This window comes from Mirounga angustirostris, unplaced genomic scaffold, assembly GCF_029215605.1.
Source record: "Mirounga angustirostris isolate CCGP_5_RB_7025 unplaced genomic scaffold, mMirAng1.0.hap1 SCAF_7, whole genome shotgun sequence".
NCBI classification, from domain to species: Eukaryota; Metazoa; Chordata; class Mammalia; order Carnivora; family Phocidae; genus Mirounga; species Mirounga angustirostris.
Window position 1 is genome coordinate 31,106,527 of NW_026991715.1, and position 21,284 is coordinate 31,127,810.

Consider the following 21,284-nt stretch of genomic DNA (forward strand, 5'->3'; position numbering starts at 1 on the left):
CACACAGACATCTTTATGCATGTACAGAGGAGCATCCAGACACCCTTGTTAATAAAGGAAATCAATTCCCCGAAGGAACTCTTGACTGAATTAAGGCTGTTGTTTGTAGGAAGCCAGATAGTGATATGAAAAACTAATTTTTAATTATTAACACGAGGGGTGGTGGGGATAGGGCAGAAGAAAGTACAGTGTGGTGTGTTTTCCACGACATCTACAGGACACAAGAAAAGCACTTAGACACCGGAAGGCCGGGAACCATGCTGGAATGACCACTGGTGTGGGTAATCGAAAAGCATCTTGGACGTTTACAAGGTGGGGGCTCCCTGCACAGTCAGAATCCCACATACATCACATGCTCATTGCAAAAATCTCACGGGAGGGAAGGAGGCTTTAATTGAGACAGCCGCTTCCCTGTCTAAAAAAACAAAACACAACACCCTTCTTCCCACACAACTGTATGCAAGACCAGAATGCTCTGGGGACAAGGAGTGGTCTTCCAAACCTCGGGTCAGGTACAGAGAGCAACAATGGAGAAGAGGCCTTGGTGCTGTGGAGTCTTAGATACAAATGCAGGAGTAGGAAGTGACTTGCAATTCTGTGCAAACCTCGTGTCCTCTTCCTCGTGGGGACTACCATATGTAGCCCACCTCGTCCTCTTTGTCGTCGTCCTCATCCTCATCATCCTCTGTCACTGCCCGGGTGTGCACCCTCAGCTTCCCCAATGTGTCCTTTGGTCCCAGCTCCCGCTCATCCTCTAGGTCATCTAGCAGGACCACAGAGCCGCCACTGCCAAAATCCCCTGAAGTCTCCTGCTCCTCTTCTGAAAGAAGAAGGAAGAAAAGATGGGAGGTTAGTTGCTGCTTATACCTCTGGACCATCGGAGTGGTTCCTTTTCATGCGACTTAAGTGTAGGGAGAAAGCATGCAATTTACTCTCTGAATATTAGAGCATCTCTGCCTGGATGGGGTTCGTCAACGTGGCATAGGCTGAAAGCTTTGTGAACCCCGGAGGTCTGGAGATGCTTCTGCCTTCTTGGTGGAACCTTGGGAGGTTTATCGAAGTCATTCTTTGTCAAAAAATGTGATCCAATCCCCCGGTCACGGGGAGTTCCTGCCACTCATAAAGCTAGCTACGCCTAATCTCACGTGATTTCAGGGTGAATGCGTCTCCACTGTAAACTTGTTCACTGTAGACCACAGATACGTCTCGAGATTCTTCTGCCCAGATCTTTATACGGTCAACACCTGCCAGTCAACAGAGGTCACTGTGGGGCTGACGCAGAGGGCCCTACTCACCGCAGCTCACGGCGCCCTGTTTCCTGGAGCCGGCCAGCTCGTTGCCGTATTTATCCACACACCAGCACTGCCCAGTGCTGCCGTGGCATTGTGTGGCTTTGTAATAGCCCTCCTCGTTGCACCGAGGGATGAATGCTCCTGAGGGGGGAAACAGTCCAGTTTGAATCAGACGTGCACGGGTACTCAGGGTTAATGCCCCCCCCCCCTCCCCGAGAGGAGAGGGCTTAGCACATCAGATGGGATTTCCTGCAGAGCTAGCGGGGGGGGAAAGCAGTGGCTGGTGATTACTTAGTCGAGATCTACAGGGTCCTGGATTGGCTCAAGGTGAGACAGGATCCCTTCTTGGGTGAGTTCTTATTTTTCCCTTTAAAATATGAATGGGTACTACTCTTAGTAACAATTTCTTTACCGTTTCCCAGTTTTATGGAGCTAGGAGTGAGATGTAGCACCATGGAATGTGCAGTGCACAGCACAATTTGACTTACATATGCTGTCAAATGATTACTGAAGTGTAATTAACATCTGTCTTTCCTTTGCGATGAGAACTCTTAGGATTTACTACTAACAACTTTGATATGTTCCATACAGCAGTGTTGTCTATGGTCCTCATGCTGTACATTAAATTCCTGGTACGTACTTGTCTTACAACTCGAAGTTTGTACCTTTTGACCACCTTCCTCCAATTCTCCCTACCTATGGTAACCACCAGTTGGATGTCCTTTCCTCTGAGTTGTTGTTTTGGGTTCCAGATCATATGCTAGTTGTCTGACTGACTTCACTTAGCATCTTGTCTTCAAGGTCATTCCATGTTGTCACAATTGGCAGGCCTTCCTTCTCTTTTATGGTATACAGTAGTCTATTTTGTATACAAACACACACACTAATTTCTTTATAACATATAACAAGATATGTTTCTATATCTTGGCTATTTTAAATAACACTGCCATGATCATGTGGGTGCAGCTTTCTGAGAAGTGGAATTGCTGGATTATATGGTAGTTTTTTAAAAAAAAATTTATTTTATTATGTTATGTTAATCACCATACATTACATCAGTTTTTTTTTTTTAAACATTTTATTTATTTATTTGAGAGAGAGAATGAGAGACAGAGAGCATGAGAGGGAGAAGGGTCAGAGGGAGAAGCAGACTCCCTGCCGAGCAGAGAGCCTGATGCGGGACTCGATCCCGGGACTCCAGGATCATGACCTGAGCCGAAGGCAGTCACTTAACCAACTGAGCCACCCAGGCGCCCCACATCATTAGTTTTTGATGTAGTGTTCCATAAGTCATTGTTTGTGTATAACACCCAGTGCTCCATTCAGTATGTGCCCTTTTAATACCCATCACTAGGCTAACCCATCCCCCCACCCCCCTCCCCTCTAGAACCCTCATTTTCTTTCTCAGAGACCATAGTCTCTCATGGTTCATCTCCCCCACCGATTTCCCCCCTTCATTCCTCCCTTCCTACTATCTTCTTTTTTTTTTTAACATATGTATTATTTGTTTCAGAGGTACAGGTCTGTGATTCAACAGTCTTACACAATTCACAGTGCTCACCATAGCACATACCCTCCCCAATGTCTATCACCCAGACACCCCATCCCTCCCACCCCCCACCACTCCAGCAACCCTCAGTTTGTTTCCTGAGATTAAGAATTCCTCATATCCGTGAGATCATATGATACATGTCTTTCTCTGATTGACTTATTTCGCTTAGCATAATACCCTCTAGTTCCATCCACACCATTGCAAATGGCAAGATTTCAGTTTTTTTGATGGCTGCATAATATTCCATTGTATATATACACCATATCTTCTTTATCCATTCATCTGTCAATGGACATCTTGGCTCTTTCCATAGTTTGGCTATTGTGGACATTGCTGCTATAAACATCAGGGTGCATGTACCTCTTCGGATCCCTACATTTGTATCTTTGGGGTAAATACCCAGTGGTGCAATTGCTGGGTCGTAGGGTAGCTCTATTTTCAACTTTTTGAGGAACCTCCATTCTGTTTCCCAGAGTGGCTGCACCAGCTTGCATTCCCACCAACAGCGTAGGAGGGTTCGCCTTTCTCTGCATCTCCGCCAACATCTGTCATTTCCTGACTTGTTAATTTAAGCCATTCTGACTGGTGTGAGGTGGTATCTCATTGAGGTTTTGATTTGGATTTCCCTGATGCTGAGCGATGTTGAGCACGTTTTCATGTGTCTGTTGGCCATTTGGATGTCTTCTTTGGAGAAATGTCTGTTCATGTCTTCTGCCCATTTCTTGATTGGATCATTTGTTCTTTGGGTGTTAAGTTTCATAAGTTCTGTATAGATTTGGATACTAGCCCTTTATCTGATATGTCATTTGCAAATATCTTCCCCCATTCTGTCAGTTGTCTTTTGGTTTTCTTGACTGTTTCCTTTGCTGTGCAAAAGCTTTTTATCTTGATGAAGTCCCAATAGTTCATTTTTGCCCTTGCTTCCCTTGCCTTTGGCGATGTTTCTAGGAAGAAGTTGCTGCGCTGAGGTCAAAGAGGTTGCTGCCTGTGTCCTCCTTTAGGATTTTGATGGACTCCTGTCTCACATTGAGGTCTTTCATCCATTTTGAGTCTGTTTTTGTGTGTGGTGTAAGGAAATGGTCCAATTTCATTCTTCAGCATGTGGCTGTCCAATTTTCCCAACACCATTTGTTGAAGACACTGTCTTTTTTCCATTGGACATTCTTTCCTGCTTTGTCAAAGATGAGTTGACCATAGAGTTGAGGGTCCATTTCTGGGCTCTCTATTCTGTTCCATTGATCTATGTGTCTGTTTTTGTGCCAGTACCATACTGTCTTGATGATGACAGCTTTGTAATAGAGCTTGAAGTCAGGCATTGTGGTGCCCCCAGCTTTGCTTTTCTTTTTCAACATTCCTCTGGCTATGCGGGGTCTTTTCTGGTTCCATACCAATTTAAGGATTATTTGTTCCATTTCGTTTAAAAAAGTGGATGGTATTTTGATAGGCATTGCATTAAATGTGTAGATTGCTCTAGGTAGCATTGACATCTTCACAATATTTGTTCTTCCAATCCATGAGCATGGAACACTCTCCCATTTCTTTATGTCTTCCTCAATTTCTTTCATGAGTATTTTACAGTTTTCTGAGTACAGATTCTTTGCCTCTTTGGTTAGACTTATTCCTAGGTATATTATGGTTTTGGATGCAATTGTAAATGGGATCGACTCCTTAATTTCTCTTTCTTTTGTCTTGCTGTTGGTGTATAGGAATGCCACTGATTTCTGTGCACTGATTTTATATCCTGCCACTTGACTGAATTCCTGTATGAGTTCTAGCAGTTTTGGGGTGGAGTCTTTTGGGTTTTCCACATAAAGTATCATATCATCTGCAAAGAGTGAGAGTTTGACTTCTTCTTTGCCAATTTGGATGCCTTTGATTTCTTTTTGTTGTCTGGTTGCTGTGGCTAGGACTTCTAGTACTATATTGAATAGCATTGGTGATAGTGGACATCCCTGCCACGTTCCTGACCTTAGGGGGAAAGCTCTCAGTTTTTCCCCATTGAGAATGATATTCACTGTGGGCTTTCCATAGATGGCTTTTATGATATTAAGGTATGTACCCTCTATCCCTACACTGTAAAGAGTTTTAATCAAGAAAGGATGCTGTACTTTGTCAAATGCTTTTTCTGCATCTATTGAGAGGATCATATGGTTCTTGTTCTTTTTTTTATTAACGTATTGTATCACGCTGATTGATTTGTGGATGTTGAACCAACCTTGCAGCCCAGGGATAAATCCCACTTGGTCGTGGTGAATGATCCTTTAAATGTACTGTTGGATCCTACTGGCTAATATTTTGGTGAGAATTTTTGCATCCATGTTCATCAGGGATATTGGTCTGTAATTCTCCTTTTTGATGGGGGTCTTTGTCTGGTTTGGGGATCAAGGTAATGCTGGCCTCATAAAACGAGTTTGGAAGTTTTCCTTCCATTTCTATTTTTTTGGAACAGTTTCAGAAGAATAGGTATTAATTCTTCTTTAAATGTTTGGTACAATTTCCCTGGGGAAGCCATCTGGCCCTGGCCTCTTGTTTGTTAGGAGATTTTTGATTTCTGTTTCAGTTTCCTTAGTGGTTATGGCTCTGTTCAGGTTTTCTGTTTCTTCCTGGTTCAATTTTGGTAGTTTATACATCTCTAGGAATGCACCCATTTCTTCCAGATTCTGTAATTTGCTGGCATATAGTTGCTCATAATATGTTCTTGTAATTGTTTGTATTTCTTTGGTGTTGGTTGTGATCTCCTCTTTCATTCATGATTTTATTTATTTGGGTCATTTTTCTTTTTGGTAAGTCTGGCCAGGGGTTTATCAAACTTACTAATTCTTTCAAAGAACCAACTCCCAGTTTCGTTGATCTGTTCTGTTCTTTTGGTTTCTATTTCATTGATTTCTGCTCTGATCTTTGTTATTTCTCTTCTCCTGCTGGGTTTAAGCTTTATTTCTTTTTTCTTTTTCTTTTTCTTTTTTAATTTTATTATGTTATGTTAGTCACTATACATCATTAATTTTTTTTTAAAGATTTTATTTATTTATTTGAGACAGAGAGAATGAGAGAGACAGAGAGCACATGAGAGGGGGGAGGGTCAGAGGGAGAAGCAGGCTCCCTGCGGAGCAGGGAGCCCGATGCGGGACTCGATCCTGGGACTCCAGGATCATGACCTGAGCCGAAGGCAGTCGCTTAACCAACTGAGCCACCCAGGCGCCCAGTATACATCATTAATTTTTGATGTGGTGATCCATGATCCATTGTTTTCGTATAACACCCAGTGCTCCATGCAGTACGTGCACTCCTTAATACCCATCACTGGGCTAACCAATCCCCCTCCCTCCTCCCCTCTAAAACCCTGTTTGTCTCTCAGGGTCCATAGTCTCTCATGGTTCATCTCTCCCTCCAATTCCCTCCCACTTCATTTTTCCCTTTCTTCTCCTAATGTCCTCCATGCTATTCCTTATGTTCCACAAATAAGTGAAACCATATGATAATTGACTTTCTCTGCTTGACTAATTTCACTTAGCATAATCTCCTCCAGTCCCATCCATGTTGATGTAAAAGTCGGGTATTCATCCTTTCTAATGGCTGAGTAATATTCCATTGTATATGTGGACCACATCTTTATCCATTCACCTGTTGAAGGGCATCTTGGCTCTTTCCACAGTTTGGCTATTGCGGACATTGCTGCTATGAACGTTGGGGTGCATATGGCCCTTCTTTTCACTACATCTGTGTCTTTGGGGTAAACAGTAGTGCAATTGCTGGGTCATAGGGTAGCTCTATTTTTAACTTTTTGAGGAACCGCCACACTGTTTTCCAAAGTGGCTGTACCAACTTGCATTCCCACCAACAGTGTAATAGGGTTCCCCTTTCTCCACAACCTCTGCAACATTTGTGGTTTCTTTACCTGTCCATTTTTGCCATTCTAACTGGTGTAAGGTGGTATCTCAGTGTGGTTTTGATTTGAATTTCCCTGATGGCTAATGATGATGAACATTTTTTCATGTGTCTGTTAACCATTTGTATGTCTTCTTCAGAGAAGTGCCTTTTCATATCTTCTGCCCACTTTTTGACTTGATTATTTGTTTTTTCGGGTGTTGAGTTTGAGAAGTTCTTACAGATCTTGGATACCAGCCCTTTATCTGTGGCGTCATTTACAAATATCTTCTCCCATTCTGTGGGTTGCCTCTTTGTTTTGTTGACTTTTTCCTTTGCTGTGCAGAAGCTTTTTATCTTGATGAAGTCCCAAAAGTTCATTTTTCTTTTGTTTCACTAGCTTTTGGAGCTGTATCTTGAAAGAAGTTGCTGTGGCCGATGTCAAAGAGGTTACTGCCTATGTTCTCCTCTAGGATTTTGATGGATTCCTGTATCACATTGAGGTCTTTCATCCACTTTGAGTTTATCTTTGTGTATGGTGTTAGAGAATGGTCGAGTTTCATTCTTCTGCATGTGGCTGTCCAATTTTCCAAGCACCATTTATTGAAGAGACTGTCTTTTTTCCATTGCATGTTTTTTCCTGCTTTGTCAAAGATTATTTGACCATAGAGTTGAGGGTCCATATGTGGGCTCTCTCTTCTGTTCCATTGGTCTATATGTCTGTTTTTGTGACAGTACCATGCTGTCTTGGTGATCACAGCTCTGTAATATAGCTTGAAATCGGGCAACATGATGCCCCCAGCTTTGTTTTTCTTTTTCAACATTTCCTTGGCGATTCAGGGTCTTTTCTGATTCCATACAAATTTTAGGATTGTTTGTTCCAGCACTTTGAAAAATGTCATTGGAATTTTGATCGGGATGGCATTGAAAGTATAGATTGCTCTGGGTAGCATAGACATTTTAACAATGTTTATTCTTCCGATCCATGAGCATGGAATATTTTTCCATCTTTTTGTGTCTTCTTCAATTTCTTTCATGAGTGTTTTGTAGTTCCTAGAGTATAGATCCTTTACCTCTTTGGTTAGGTTTCTTCCGAGGTATCTTATGGTTTTTGGTGCTATTGTAAATGGAATCATTTCTCTAATTTCTCTTTCTACAGTTGCATTGTTAGTGTATAAGAAAGTAACTGATTTCTGTGCATTGATTTTGTATCCTGCAACATTACTGAATTGCTGTATGAGTTCTAGTAATTTGGGGGTGGAGCCTTTTGGGCTTTCCACATAAAGTATCATGTCATCTGCGAAAAGAGAGTTTGACTTCTTTGCTAATTTGAATACCTTTTATTTCTTTTTGTTGTCTGATTGCTGTTGCTAGGACTTCTCGTACTATGTTGAACAATAGAGCGAGAGTGGGCATCCTTGACATGTTCCTGATCTTAAGGGAAAGACTCTCAGCTTTTCCCCATTGAGGATGATATTTGCTGTGGGTTTTTCATAGATGGATTTTATGAACTTGAGGAGTGTTCCTTCTATCTCTATACTCTGAAGAGTTTTAATCAGGAGAGGATGTTGTATTTTGTCAAATGCTTTTTCTGCATCAACTGAGAGGACCATATGGTTCTTCTCCCTCCTCTTATTAATGTGTTCTATCACATTGATTGATTTGCGAATGTTGAACCACACTTGCATCCCGGAGATAAATCCCACTTGGTCGTGGTGGATGATCCTTTTAATGTATTGTTGGAACCTATTAGCTAGGATTTTGTTGAGGATTTTGGAATCCATATTCATCAGGGATATCGGTCTGAAATTCTCCTTTCTGATGGGGTCTTTGCCTGGTTTGGGGATTAAGATAATGCTGGCCTCACAGAATGAGTTTGGAAGTTTTCCTTCTGTTTCTATTTTTTGAAACAGCTTCAGTAGAATACGTATTATTTCTTCTTTGAATGTTTGGTAGAATTCCCCAGGGAATTCATCAGGCCCTGGACTCTTGTTTTTTGGGAGGTTTTTGATCACTGCTTCAATCTCATTACTGGTTATTGGCCTATTCAGGTTGTCAATTTCTTCCTGTTTCAGTTTTGGCAGCTTATAGGTTTCCAGGAAGGCCTCCATTTCATCCAGATTGCTCAGTTTATTGGCATAGAGTTGTTGATAATAATTTCTAATGATTGTTTCTATTTCCTTGGTGTTAGTCGTGATCTGCCCCCTTTCATTCATAATTTTATTAATTTGAGTCCTTTCTCTTTTCTTTTGGATAAGTCTGGCCAGTGGTTTATTGATCTTATTAATTCTTTCGAAGAACCAACTTCTGGTTTCGTTGATCTGATCTACTATGTTTCTGGATTCTAATTCATTGATTTCTGCTCTAATTTTAATTATTTCTCTTCTAATGCATGGCTTGGGCATCATTTGTTGCTTTTTCTCTAGTTCTTTAAGGTGTAGAGTTAGTTGGTGAATTCAGGATTTTTCTATTTTTTTGAGTGAGGCTTGGATGGCTATGTATTCCCCCTTAGGACCACCTTTGTAGTATCCCATACGTTTTGGACCGATGTGTTTTCGTTCTCATTGATTTCCATGAATTGTTTAAGTTCTTCTTTGATTTCTTGGTTGACCCAAACATTCTTGAGCAGAGTGGTCTTTAGCTTCCAAGTGTTTGAATTTCAGCCAAATTTTTTCTTGTGATTGAGTTCCAGTTTTAAAGCCTTGTGGTCTGAGAATATGCAGGGAATAATTTCAGTCTTTTGGTATCGGTTGGGACCTGATTTATGACCCAGTATGTGGTCTATTCTGGACAAAGTTCCATGCATGCTCAAGAAGAATGAATATTCTGGGGGCGCCTGGCTGGCTCAGTCATTAAGCGTCTGCCTTCGGCTCGGGTCGTGATCCTAGGGTCCTGGGATCGAGCTCTGCATCGGGCTCCCTGCTCGGTGGGAAGCCTGCTTCTCCCTCTCCCACTCCCCCTGCTTGTGTTTCCTCTCTTGCTGTGTCTCTCTCTGTCAAATAAATAAAATCAAAAAAAAAAAAAAAGAAAAGAAGAAGAATGAATATTCTGTTGTTTTAGGGTGGAATGCTCTGTAAATATCTATGAGGTCCATCTGGTCCAATGTATCATTCAAAGCTCTTGTTTCCTTGTTGATTTTCTGCTTAGATGATCTGTCCATTGCTGAGAGTGGAGTATTGAGGTCTCCTACAATTAATGTATTGTTATCGATATGACTCTTTATTTTGGTTAACAGTTGGCTTATGTAGATGGCTGCTCCCATGTTGGGGGCATAGATATTTACAATTGTTAGATCTTCTTGTTGGATAGACCCTTCATGAATGATATAGTGTCCTTCTGTGTCTCTAATTACAGACTTTAGTTTTAAATCTAATTTGTCTGATATAAGAATTGCAACCCCAGCTTTGAGGTCCGCTGGCATGGAAGATGAATCTCCATCCCTTCACTTTCAGTCTGAATGTATCTTTAGGTTCAAAATGAGTCTCTTGTAGGCAGCATATGGATGGGTCCTGTCTTTTTATCCAGTCTGCAACCCTGTGCCTTTTTATGGGAGCATTTAGGCCATTCACGTTGAGAGTGATTATTGAAAGACATGAATTAATTGTCATCATGTCTGTGAAGACATGTATAGATTGTCCCTTTAAATTTTTGTTGTATATCACTCTTGGGGTCTTTCTTCTTTTATAGAAACCCCCTTAATATTTCTTGCAGGGCCAGCTTAGTGGTCACATATTCTTTCAGTTTCTGCTGGTCATGGAAGCTCTGCATCTCTCCATCCATTCTAAATGACAGCCTTGCGGGGTAAAGTATTCTTGGCTGCATGTTCTTCTCATTTACTACTCTCAATATGTCTTGCCAGGCCTTTCTGGCTTGCCAGGTCTCTGTGGATAGGTCTGATGTTATTCTGATGTTCCTCCCTCTGTATGTAAGGAATCTCTTCCCCCTAACTGCCCTTAAGATGGTTTCCTTGGTTCTAAGATTTGCAAGTTTTACTATTACATGCCAGGGTGTTGGCCTGTTTTCCTTGATCTTGGGAGTGGGTCCGCTCTGCCTCTAGGATGCGAGTGTTTGTTTCATTCCCCAGATTAGGGAAGTTCTCAGCTACGATTTGCTCAAATACATCTTCTAGTCCTCTCTCTCTCTCCACCCCCCCGGGATTCCAATTATTCTGACATTGGAACACTTCATGGTGTCACTTATTTCTCTGATTCTATTTTCATGGATTCTGAGTTGTTTCTCCCTGGCCTCCTCTTTTCCCTTTTTATCTATTATATTCTCTTCCAGGTCGCTTATTCGTTCTTCTGCCTCACTTACCCTAGCCGTTAGATTATCTAGATTGGATTGGATCTCATTGATAGCATTTTTAAGTTCTGCCAATTCAGCTTTCATTTCTGCCCTTAGAGACTCTATGTTGCCATTAATTGATTTCTCCATTCTAGCTACCGTCTTCACAACTGCTACCCTGAATTCCATTTCTGGCATCTTGGTTATATCTGTATCCATTTGTAAATCTGTGGCAGAAGTCACAGTCTCTGAGTCTTTCCTATTTTGGGGGTTCCTCCTCCTAGTCATTCTGTTGATGGGTTTTTGAGGGAATGTATAGAGTCCAAATTATTGACTAGAACCCAAGCAAGATGCACCTGTTTTCTTGGGACCTTAGGGTTGCTGGCCTCTTGTTTTCCCAGCCTGTCTTCTGGGGGAGGGCCCTGCCACGCTGTTACTCAGGCAACCCTGTTTGGGCGGAGTTGCCGGGCCCCCGTGGCGGGGGATGGGCCCAGCGGGTATCAGTTTTGGGGGCTTTTGTTCTCTGGCGGCTTTCCCTGGAGGCTTTCTGCGTCTCTTCCACGAGTCAGAGTAGAAGAGACCGCTTCCAACCGTCTGCCTCAGAGCAGAGGGACCACAGTCTGTTCTTCAGTGAGCTCTCCAGGCCACACTGTCTCCGTTTCTGTCCGTGCTGCTATAAACTGCAGCGTCCTGGGTTGTGTGCCCCTGCGCGGCGCCCCAGTCCTGCCTCCAGGTCAGAGCACATCTCTGCCCTTTGTGCTTCTAAAACTGCCAGCCACTTCCAGTTCACACGCGCGAACCCGCCGCTTCGGGTTTCCGCCCTGGGGGCTGCCCTAAAGTCCTTTCCCCGCCGCTACTGGTCTGCGAGTCTGTGCCCCTTCCCCAGCATGCAAGACTGTCGCTCACCGGCGATGCAGGATCCCCACAGCCAGGCACCCTCCTGCTGCCGTTTATCCTCCCGATATCTGCCCGCGGAATCACAGCTCCCTGCTTTGTACCTTGAAACTAACTGCCTGCGATATTCTGTTCGTAGAGATCCCGATCTTCTTACATCTCAGGCTGGTTTCGTGGGTGCTCAGAGTGGTCTGGTAGATATCCAGCTCAATTCCAGGGACCAGTTAAAATAGGGTTCCTTACTCCTCTGCCATCTTTCCTTCTCGCCTGGGTTTAAGCTTTAATTGCTGTTCTTTCTCCAGATCCTTTAGGTGTAGGGTTAGGTTGTGTATTTGAAACCTTTCTTATTTCTTAAGAAAGCCTTGTCTTGCTATATACTTTCCTCTTAGGACTGCCTTTGCTGCATTCCAAAGATTTTGTACAGTTGTGTTTTCATTTTCATTTGTTTCCATGAATTTTTTAAATTCTTCTTTAATTTTCTGGTTGACCCATTCATTCTTTAGTAGGATGCTCTTTAGCCTCCATATATTTGAGTTCTTTCCAACTTTCCTCTTGTGATTGAGGTCTAGTTTCAAAGCATTGTGGTCTGAAAATATGCAGGGAATGATCCTGTCTTTTTGTACCGGTTGAGACCTGATTTGTGACCTAGGATGTGATCTATTCTGGAGAATGTTCCATGTGCACTAGAGAAGAATGTGTATTCTGTTGCTTTGGGATGGGATGTTCTGAATATATCTGTGAAGTCCATTTGGTCCAGTGTGTTTAAATTTAAAGTCTTTATTTCCTTGTTGATCTTCTGCTTAGATGATCTGTCCATTTCAGTGAGGGGGGTGTTAAAGTCCCCTACTATCATTGCATTGTTGTCGATGTGTTTCTTTGCTTTTGTTATTAATTGCCTTATATAACTGGCTGCTCCCGTGTTAGGGGCATAGATATTTACAATTGTTAAATCTTCTTGTTGGATAGATCCTTTAAGTATGATATAGTGTCCTTCCTCATCTCTTATTACAGTCTTTGGTTTAAAATCTAATTGTCTGATATAAGGAATGCCACCCCAGCTTTCTTTTGGTGTCCATTAGCATGGCAAATGGTTTTCCACCCCCTCACTTTCAATCTGGAGGTGTCTTTTGGTCTAAAATGAGTCTCTTGCAGGCAGCATATCGATGGGTCTTGTATTTTGTTTTTTTTTTTTATTTTTTTTATCCAATCTGATAGCCTGTGTCTTTTGATTGGGGCATTTAGCCCATTTACATTCAGGGTAACTATTGAAACATATGAATTTAGTGCCATTGTATTGCCTGCAAGGTGACTATTACTGTATATTGTCTGTGTTCCTTTCTGGTCTATGTTGCTTTTAGGCTCTCTCTTTGCTTAGAGGACCCCTTTCAAGATTTCTTGTAGGGTTGGTTTTGTGTTTGCAAATTCTTTTAGTTTTTGTTTGTCCTGGAAGTTTTTATCTCTCCTTCTATTTTCAATGACAGCCTAGCTGGACATAGTATTCTTGGCTGCATATTTTTCTCATTTAGTGCTCTGATTATATCATGCCAGTCCTTTCTGGCCTGCCAGGTCTCTGTGGATAGGTCTGTTCCCAATCTAATGCTTCTACCATTGTAGGTTACAGACCTCTTGTCCCGAGCTGCTTTCAGGATTTTCTTTTTGTCTCTGAGACTTGTAAGTTTTACTATTAGATGTTGGGGTGTTGACCTATTTTTATTGATTTTTGAGGGTGGTTCTCTGTGCCTCCTGGATTTTGATACCTGTTTCCTTCCCCAAATTAGGGAAGTTCTCTGCTATAATTTACTCCAATGTACCTTCTGCCCCTCTCTCTCTTTCTTCTTCTTCTGGGATCCCAGTTATTCTAATAGTATTTTGTCTTATGGTATCACTTAATTCTTGAATTCTGCCCTTGTGATCCAGTACTTGTTTATTTCTCTTTTTCTCAGCTTCTTTATTCTCCATCATTTGGTCTTCTATATCACTGATTCTCTCTTCTGCCTCATTTATCCTAGTGGTTAGAGCCCCCGTTTTTGATTGTACCTCATTAATAGCCCTTTTGATCTCGCCTTGGTTAGATTTTAGTTCTTTATTTCTCCAGAAAGGGATTCTCTAGTATCTTCCACGCTTTTTTTCAAGCCCAGCTAGTATCTTTATAATCGTCATTCTGAACTCTAGTTCTACCATCTTACTAATGTCCATATTGATTAGGTCCCTGGCAGTCAGTACTGCCACTTGTTCTTTTTTTTGAGGTTTTTCTGTCTTGTCATTTTGTCCAGAGGAGAATAGATGAATGATAGATCAAAATGCTAAAAGGGTAAGAATGACCCCAGAAAAATATACACTAAATAAATCAGAGGAGACCTGAAACCAGGGGGAAAAGAAAGGGAAAGGAAAAAAAAATATGATCATGCTGGTGAATAGATCAGAGCCACACACTAGATTTTGGGTGTATTTTGGTCTGTTAGAAGAAACTGCCTCCCCAAATTTTAACGAATGAAAAACTTATATATATACAAAAATAAGGGTAAATACGATGAAGGGATGGAATATGACTGTAAAGATGAAAATTATAAAAGATTTTATAAAAGGATTTGATAAGAAGTTGGTTGAAAAAAGAAAGAAGAAAAATGTGATCAGGCAGGAGACTAGAACAAAGCCATACACTGGAAATTTAGGGTATATTTTGGTCTGTTAGAAGAAACTGTTCCCCGAAATTTTAAAGAGAAAAAACTTATACAAAAAATGTTAACTACAATGAAGGGATAGAATATGACTCTAAAAATGAAAATTGAAAAAGATTTTTTTTAAAAGGGATTGATAAGATGTTGGTTGAAAAAGGGAAAAAGAATTCACAAAAAATAGAAAAAAATAAAGAAAATTTAAAAAGTTGAAAGACTAAAGAATTATGGGAAAAAAGCCATGAATTCTATGTGCAGTATTCCCCTAGTGCTGGAGTTCTGCCGTTCTCATTGATCAGTAAACTTGGTCTTGGCGGGCTGTTCTTGCTGATCTTCTGGGGGAGGGGCCTGTTGCCATGGTTCTCAGATGTCCTTTGCCGGAGGTGGAATTGCCCCGCCCTTGCCTGTCCGGGCTAAGTAATCTGCTCGGGTTTGCTCTCGGGAGCTTTTGTTCCCTGCAAGCTTTCCGTACAGCTTTGGAGGATGAGAGTGAAAATGGCGGCCTCCAAATCTCCACCCAGGAGGAGCCGAGAACTCGGGGCCCCATTCCTCAGTGAGCCCCCAGAGAAAAGCAGTCAGTCACTCCCGTCTCCGCGGTCTCCGGCCGCACTCCGTGCTCACCCGGTCTGTGACCGAGCATTTCTCTCTGGCGCACGGCCCTGTGTGGAGTCTCCAAACCCAGCAGATCCGTGTGGTGCACTCCTGCAATGCTCCTCCCGAGGGAGGAAGGGGAGTCTCCCCTGATCTGCCACTTATTGGGTCCCTGCTGGAGGAGCAGTGGCCCAGCTGTGCTGTGGATCACAGGTTATGGCAACCCCAAGCTGAGAGCCCACTCCTTGGCTCCATCTCTGCAGCTGGCTTCCCTGCTCTGATACCTGGGAGCTCTGCCACAGTCAGGCACCCCCGGTCTTCCTGTGACCCTGAGGGTCCTGAGACCACACTGTCCCGCGAGGGTTCCACCCCCCGCTTAGCCACTGGAGCGACGTCCCTCAGTGGAGCAGACTTCTATAAGTTCCGATTTTGTGCTCCTTGGCTTTATCACTTGCTAGAAGTGGCTGACGGAGGCCCCTCCCCCACTGTCTATCCTCCCGAATATCGCCTCGCATTCACTTCTCTGCACGTCCTACCTTCCAGAAAGTGGTTGCTTTTCTATTCAGAGAGTTGCTGCTATTCTTTGATCCCCTGTTGATTTCATAGGTGTTCAGAATGAATTCCTGGGACCAGATGAAATTTAGGTCTCCTACTCCTTCGCCATCTTGCTCCTCTGGATTATATGGTAGTTCTATTTTAAATTTTTTGTTGAACCTCCATACCTCTTTCCATAGTAGCTGTACCAGTTTGCATTCCCATCAACAGTGCACAAGGCTGGGCGCCTGGGTGGCTCAGTTGGTTGGGCGACTGCCTTCAGCTCAGGTCATGATCCTGGAGACCCGGGATCGAGTCCCGCATCAGGCTCCCTGCTCAGCGGGGAGTCTGCTTCTCCCTCTGACCCTTCCCCCACTCAAGTGCTCTCTCTCTCAAATAAATTAAAAAAAAAATCTTAAAAAAAAAAAAAAAACCAGTGCACAAGGCTTCCCTTTTCTCTGTGACCTCGCCAACATTTGTTGTCATTGTTGCTTTGATGATAGTCACTGTAGCAGGTATGGGGTGGTATCTCATTGTGGTTTTGATTTGCATTTCTGTAATGATTAATGATATAGAGCATCTTTTGCTGTACCTGTTGGCCATCTGTATGTTTTCTTTAGACAAATGTCCATTCTAGGGTGCTTGGGTGGCTCAGTTGGTTAAGTGTCTGACTCATGGTTTCTGCTCAGGTCATGATCTCATGGGTGGTGAGATCAAGTCTGCATCAGGCTTTGTGCTAAGTAGAGAGTCTGCTTGAAGGTTCTCTCCCTCTTCCTACTCCCTCTCTCTCTCAATAAATAAATAAATCTTTAAAAAAATAATGTCTATTCAGATATTCTACCCATCTTTAAATCAGTTTTTTTTTTTTTTTTTTTTTTTTTTGCTGTTGAATTGTGTGAGTTCTTTATACATTTTGGATATTAATCCCTTAGCACATACATGGTTTGCAAATATTTTTTTCTCATTCGGTAGGTTTTCTTTTGCTGTGCAACCAATCCAAAAAATCATTGCCGAGGCCCAGCTTTTTCCCTATGTTATCTTTTAGAGTTTTCTGGTTTCCATTCTTACATTTAAGTCTTTAATCCATTTCAAATTTATCTTATACCACTCATAAAAATTGAGATCTAGTTTCAATCTTTTATATATAAATATTCAATTTTCCCAACACCATTTATTTAAGGGACTGTCTTTTCTCCAGTGAGTATTCTTGGCTCCCTTACCAAATATTAGTTGACCTTATATACATGAATTTATTATGGGACTCTTGATTGTTTCCTTGATCTTTCTGTTTTTATGCCACCATGCCATTTTGATGACTGTACCTTGATAATATAGCTTGAAATCAGGAAGTGTGGAGTCTCCTACTTTGTTCTTCTTTCTCAGGATTGCTTTGGCTATTTGAGGTCTTTTGTGGTTCTGTATGAATTTTAGGATTGTTACTTCTACCTCTGCAAAAATTTCCATTGGACTTTTGATAGGTATAGCAATTAATTTGTAGATGGCTTTGGGTACTATGGATATTTTAACAGTATTAACTCTTCTGATCCATGAACATGGGATTCCTTTCAATTTATTTGTGTTGTTTTTGATTTATTTCATCAGTGTCATATAGTTTCCAGTGTATAGATCTTTCACTTCCTTGGTTAAAACATACCAGCTACAAACAAAATCTTACTTCTTCCTTTCCAACTTGGATGCCTTTTGTTTCTCTTCTTGCCTGATTGTACTGGCTAGGACTTCCAGTACTATGCTGAATAGGAGTATTAAGAGTGGGTACCTTTGTCTTAGTCTTGACCTTAGAGGAAAAGCTTTCAACCTTTCACCATTGCGTATGATGTTGGTTGTTGTATGTGGCATTTACTATGCTGAGGTTTGTTCCTTTTATACCTAATTTGTGTTGAGTTTTTAAAAATCATAAATGGATGCTGAATTTTGTCAAATGTATTTTCTGCATCTATTCAGATACCACATTCTATTATTTTGAATCATCCTTGCATCTCAGGGTTAAATCCCATTTGATCATGGTAAATGATCCTTTTAATGTACTCCTGAATTTGGTTTATACCTGGAAACATCTTAGAAAAGTAAATACGTGGGCCCCACCCCAGATCTGCTGAATCAGAAACTTTGAGAGAAGGGCCTAGCAAACTGTTTTAATAAACCCTCCAAGTGATTCTAATGCTGAAATTTGAAAACCACAAGTTTATAGCAGTGTCCTATAGCTGAAGTTACAATTCATAACAGTATTTGAGCTTTTCCTACTGCCAATTTCATGGATTTCTACATTAGTCTTGATTGTTTCACTTTGCATTATTCCTATAAAGCTTTTTAATTAAAACATTTACCGTTTTGTTTTTTTTTAATGCATTTGAAGGTAAGTTTCATTTGGTATACAAAACTTTTACTTCTAAATGTTTTGTACTTTCTATTTCATTTTTTATATTCTCCCCCCTCTGTGTATGGGGTTTAGGTAAATAATCTAATTGTGTTTTAGCAAGTGAATTTAATCTGTGATTGATAGGTTTTGGGGGATTGTTTATTGTGTTTGAAAAGACAATACATTCCATGCTTAGTACAGGAATACATATATATGAATGCTAATTAATCATGTTATTCATTTCTTCTACTTAAGCTAAGTTTCAAGAGGTATGTTATGTGTCCAATTACAGTTATAGGTATGACGATTCCCCCTTGTAATTCTCTTTTAAGTTACCGGCATACCATAATATGGTAAAAGAAAAAGGAACATTTCAGCAATATGATATTCCTCCTTTGTTTATAGAATTCAAGACAAAATATTTGCTTTTGTCATGTTTTTATGAAAAGGAGTCTTTAGTAGCTTTTAATTTCAACTTTTGGTGTAATGGTTTTACTTTTATGTCTAAAAGCAACAGTTGGTCTCATAATGAGTTTTGGTCCATTTATTGTGATTACAGATACACATGCTCTTCTTTTTCCCCCTTTCCTGATTTTTGTTGAAATGATCAAGTTTTTTAGGTCCATCTTTTTTTTGTATAGTTTTGACAACAATATATTCTTGTTATGTCTTTCTCTGGGGAAATTCCATAATAAGGTTTCAAGTTAATCTAGGAAACACTGTCCCCAAAAGTCTGAAATTTTAATCCTTGCTTGCTATAGAACATTTCTATAGGTCATATTTATTTAGATTTAGCAGCATGTCTTGTTTCTTTTCTATAGAGTAAATTCTTTGGTGATATTTTAGTAAGTCTGGGGCTAGTAAACTTAACGTATGGTTTGAGAATACCTCTGTATCTCAGTTTTGGTTTTTCTTAGAGTGTTTCACAACTGCGTGCTCATCTTCTATGGGAAAATACTCCTGTGACCAGAGTAGTAACACTGATGTGAAGACAAAGGTCTCTGAGTACTAGACTCCAGAAAGAAGTGTAGCATGGGAGGCCATGGTTTTGCTATTCTGAACTGGATTTAACCTCAGATCCTACTGATTATGGCAACGACTCCTCATCACCCTGCTCCCCCGGCTATTCTTTCAAATAGATAACCATAGAAAATCATTCCTAAATGGCAGGTAAATGTGCTTGTGCCGGAGTTGGACGCACGATCTCAGCCAGTGCACAGCGGGAGGACGGAAAAGGAAAAAAGAGGATTCCCATGATGAAAAGGCAGAGAGATTTGTGAACAGATTCTCAATCAAAGTCTGCAAAGGAGAACTACTACTAGAAAAGTGAGGAAATACTGATCCTTCTCCTTGAGCTGCAGTTGGAAAACAGTAGCACTTTCCAAACAACAACAAAAATACATACTGGACTTAGCCTCAGGTAGGTAAGAAGCAGGTGTTGCTCTAAATCTATAATGTAATAGAATTACCACTTTTCCTAAGTAGGCTGTAATTATAACTGATTGGAGGTTGTTGGCTTGCTTTATTTTTTAAACTCAAATGCCCCTGAATTGCCCCATGAAAAGAAGAATGTGCAAGAAGGTCAATGATATTTTTATAACTCAGCCAGAGTGATCTCCATATGTGGGGAGATGTGATAAAGATTCATGATAGGACAAAGACAGGCACTTCATTCAGGTGAGGTAGGGAAAATAGAAGATGAGACATTTTATCTCAGACTACATACCTTATAAATGTCTCATTCATTATTAAATAATGAAGCACCCAGAAGATAGCCAATGAAAATAAAATTTTAAAAATAGATTTATACTAATTCTATACCTGTGCACCTTAGGTACATCACCCAAATCCCAAATAACGCAGCATAGGAGGGAGCCAGCCAGTTTGCCTTCACACCAGAAAGATGCCTTTGTCTTTTTAGAACCTAGGTCCACACAGATCATTTCTGAGTTGAACAGGGGGCATTATCAGAAGTGAAACATCTGAGGCGAGCCAATGAATAGAATAACTTTCAAAAGTAGAAGAAAGAGCATCTAGGTATTCTGAGGTGACCCAAAAAGCAGTGGAGGAGAACCTGCCAGAGTTCACAGACTGCCTACTTTTGACAGTCTACAGAAAACTTGTCCATTTTCTTCCAGTAAATAGCTACACGTCTGAAACGGCAAGCTACTTAGGCAACGGACCTGCTTCTTACGGCTTAACAAGAATAATTCTGAATTAGGGTATTGCACCTCTCTTTTTAAAAAGCAAGTAAAGCAACACAGACTCCTTTTTTGGCCAACAAATGAGCTTTAGCACTCTCTGCAATGGCTCGGTCTGAATGCCCTGACGTCCCCTGAGCGCTGGAGGAAGAGAACACGCAGCTGCAAGGGAGCACTTCCAACAAGCCAGCATTTGTTACCTCTACCTCAGCCACAGACTGGCATGTCCAGGAGAAAAACACAGGTCTCATTCGGACAGAGAGAGAAATGTATATGCTTTCCTCTGTGGATTATTATGCACACTCAAGTCTTTGAACCCTATCTTATAAATACAGAAGAGGGTACAGCCCGGACAACTTGGTCTGTAAATTCCTGTATTATTCCCCAGCTCAAGTAAGGGAGGGGCTAGCGGTAGACATGGTGCTGGGTTCCCGCCCACTAGTCCCAGGCTAAGGGAGGAGGCAGCGATTCTAAAATTACGCCTGGCCAGCCGTCTGGGGATGAAGCGACACATTTCTTTCAGGAAACACTGAAACCATTGCTGTGGCTCGATATTACAAGAGACATGGATAGTTTAATTAGTTGTTTAAGTGAGTAACAAGAAATTGTACTTACCCAACAGGCTTTTCCCCTTGCTCAGCTTCTGAATCCTGTTCATTTCATTCTGGCAAGGGAGACCTAAAAAATCATTTATGAAAGTCAGTCTCCAGATGGTGCAGGACATAATCTCTAATGATTGGCTTCACTCTTGACGTGAAATGTACACAGTGACACATCTGGGACTGGAATTACTCCATATGCTGTTATTATGCAGCAAAACAAATTCAGGCTATTAGTGTTACTAAATAAAAAAAATCTTACACTGCGGGGTACTTAAATAGTATTTGGGGGCTACTTGCATTGTAATTTTTCTGCCCACCCTCAATGGAAGCAAATGTTAGGTGCCAACTAGGTGATCTGGTAATAGACGTTTTAATCAGCTGAGAACCAGGACCAAAGATTCCTAGTGGTTAAATGTTC

General features: G+C 41.2%; 1 protein-coding gene across 1 annotated transcript in view; it reads right to left on the reverse strand.

Moving 5' to 3' along the window:
• Positions 1–629: 629 nt before the first annotated feature.
• SPOCK1 (SPARC (osteonectin), cwcv and kazal like domains proteoglycan 1) overlaps positions 630–21,284 on the reverse strand; it is a 180,492-nt gene continuing 159,837 nt past the window's right edge. Inside the window, exons 7-10 of the mRNA XM_064595652.1 lie at positions 20,880–20,942; positions 1,296–1,433; positions 1,146–1,244; positions 630–820 (exon numbers count right to left, since the gene is read on the reverse strand). Of these exons, the coding sequence (XP_064451722.1) occupies positions 630–820; positions 1,146–1,244; positions 1,296–1,433; positions 20,880–20,942 (491 nt within the window). The remainder of the gene's footprint in view (positions 821–1,145; positions 1,245–1,295; positions 1,434–20,879; positions 20,943–21,284) is intronic.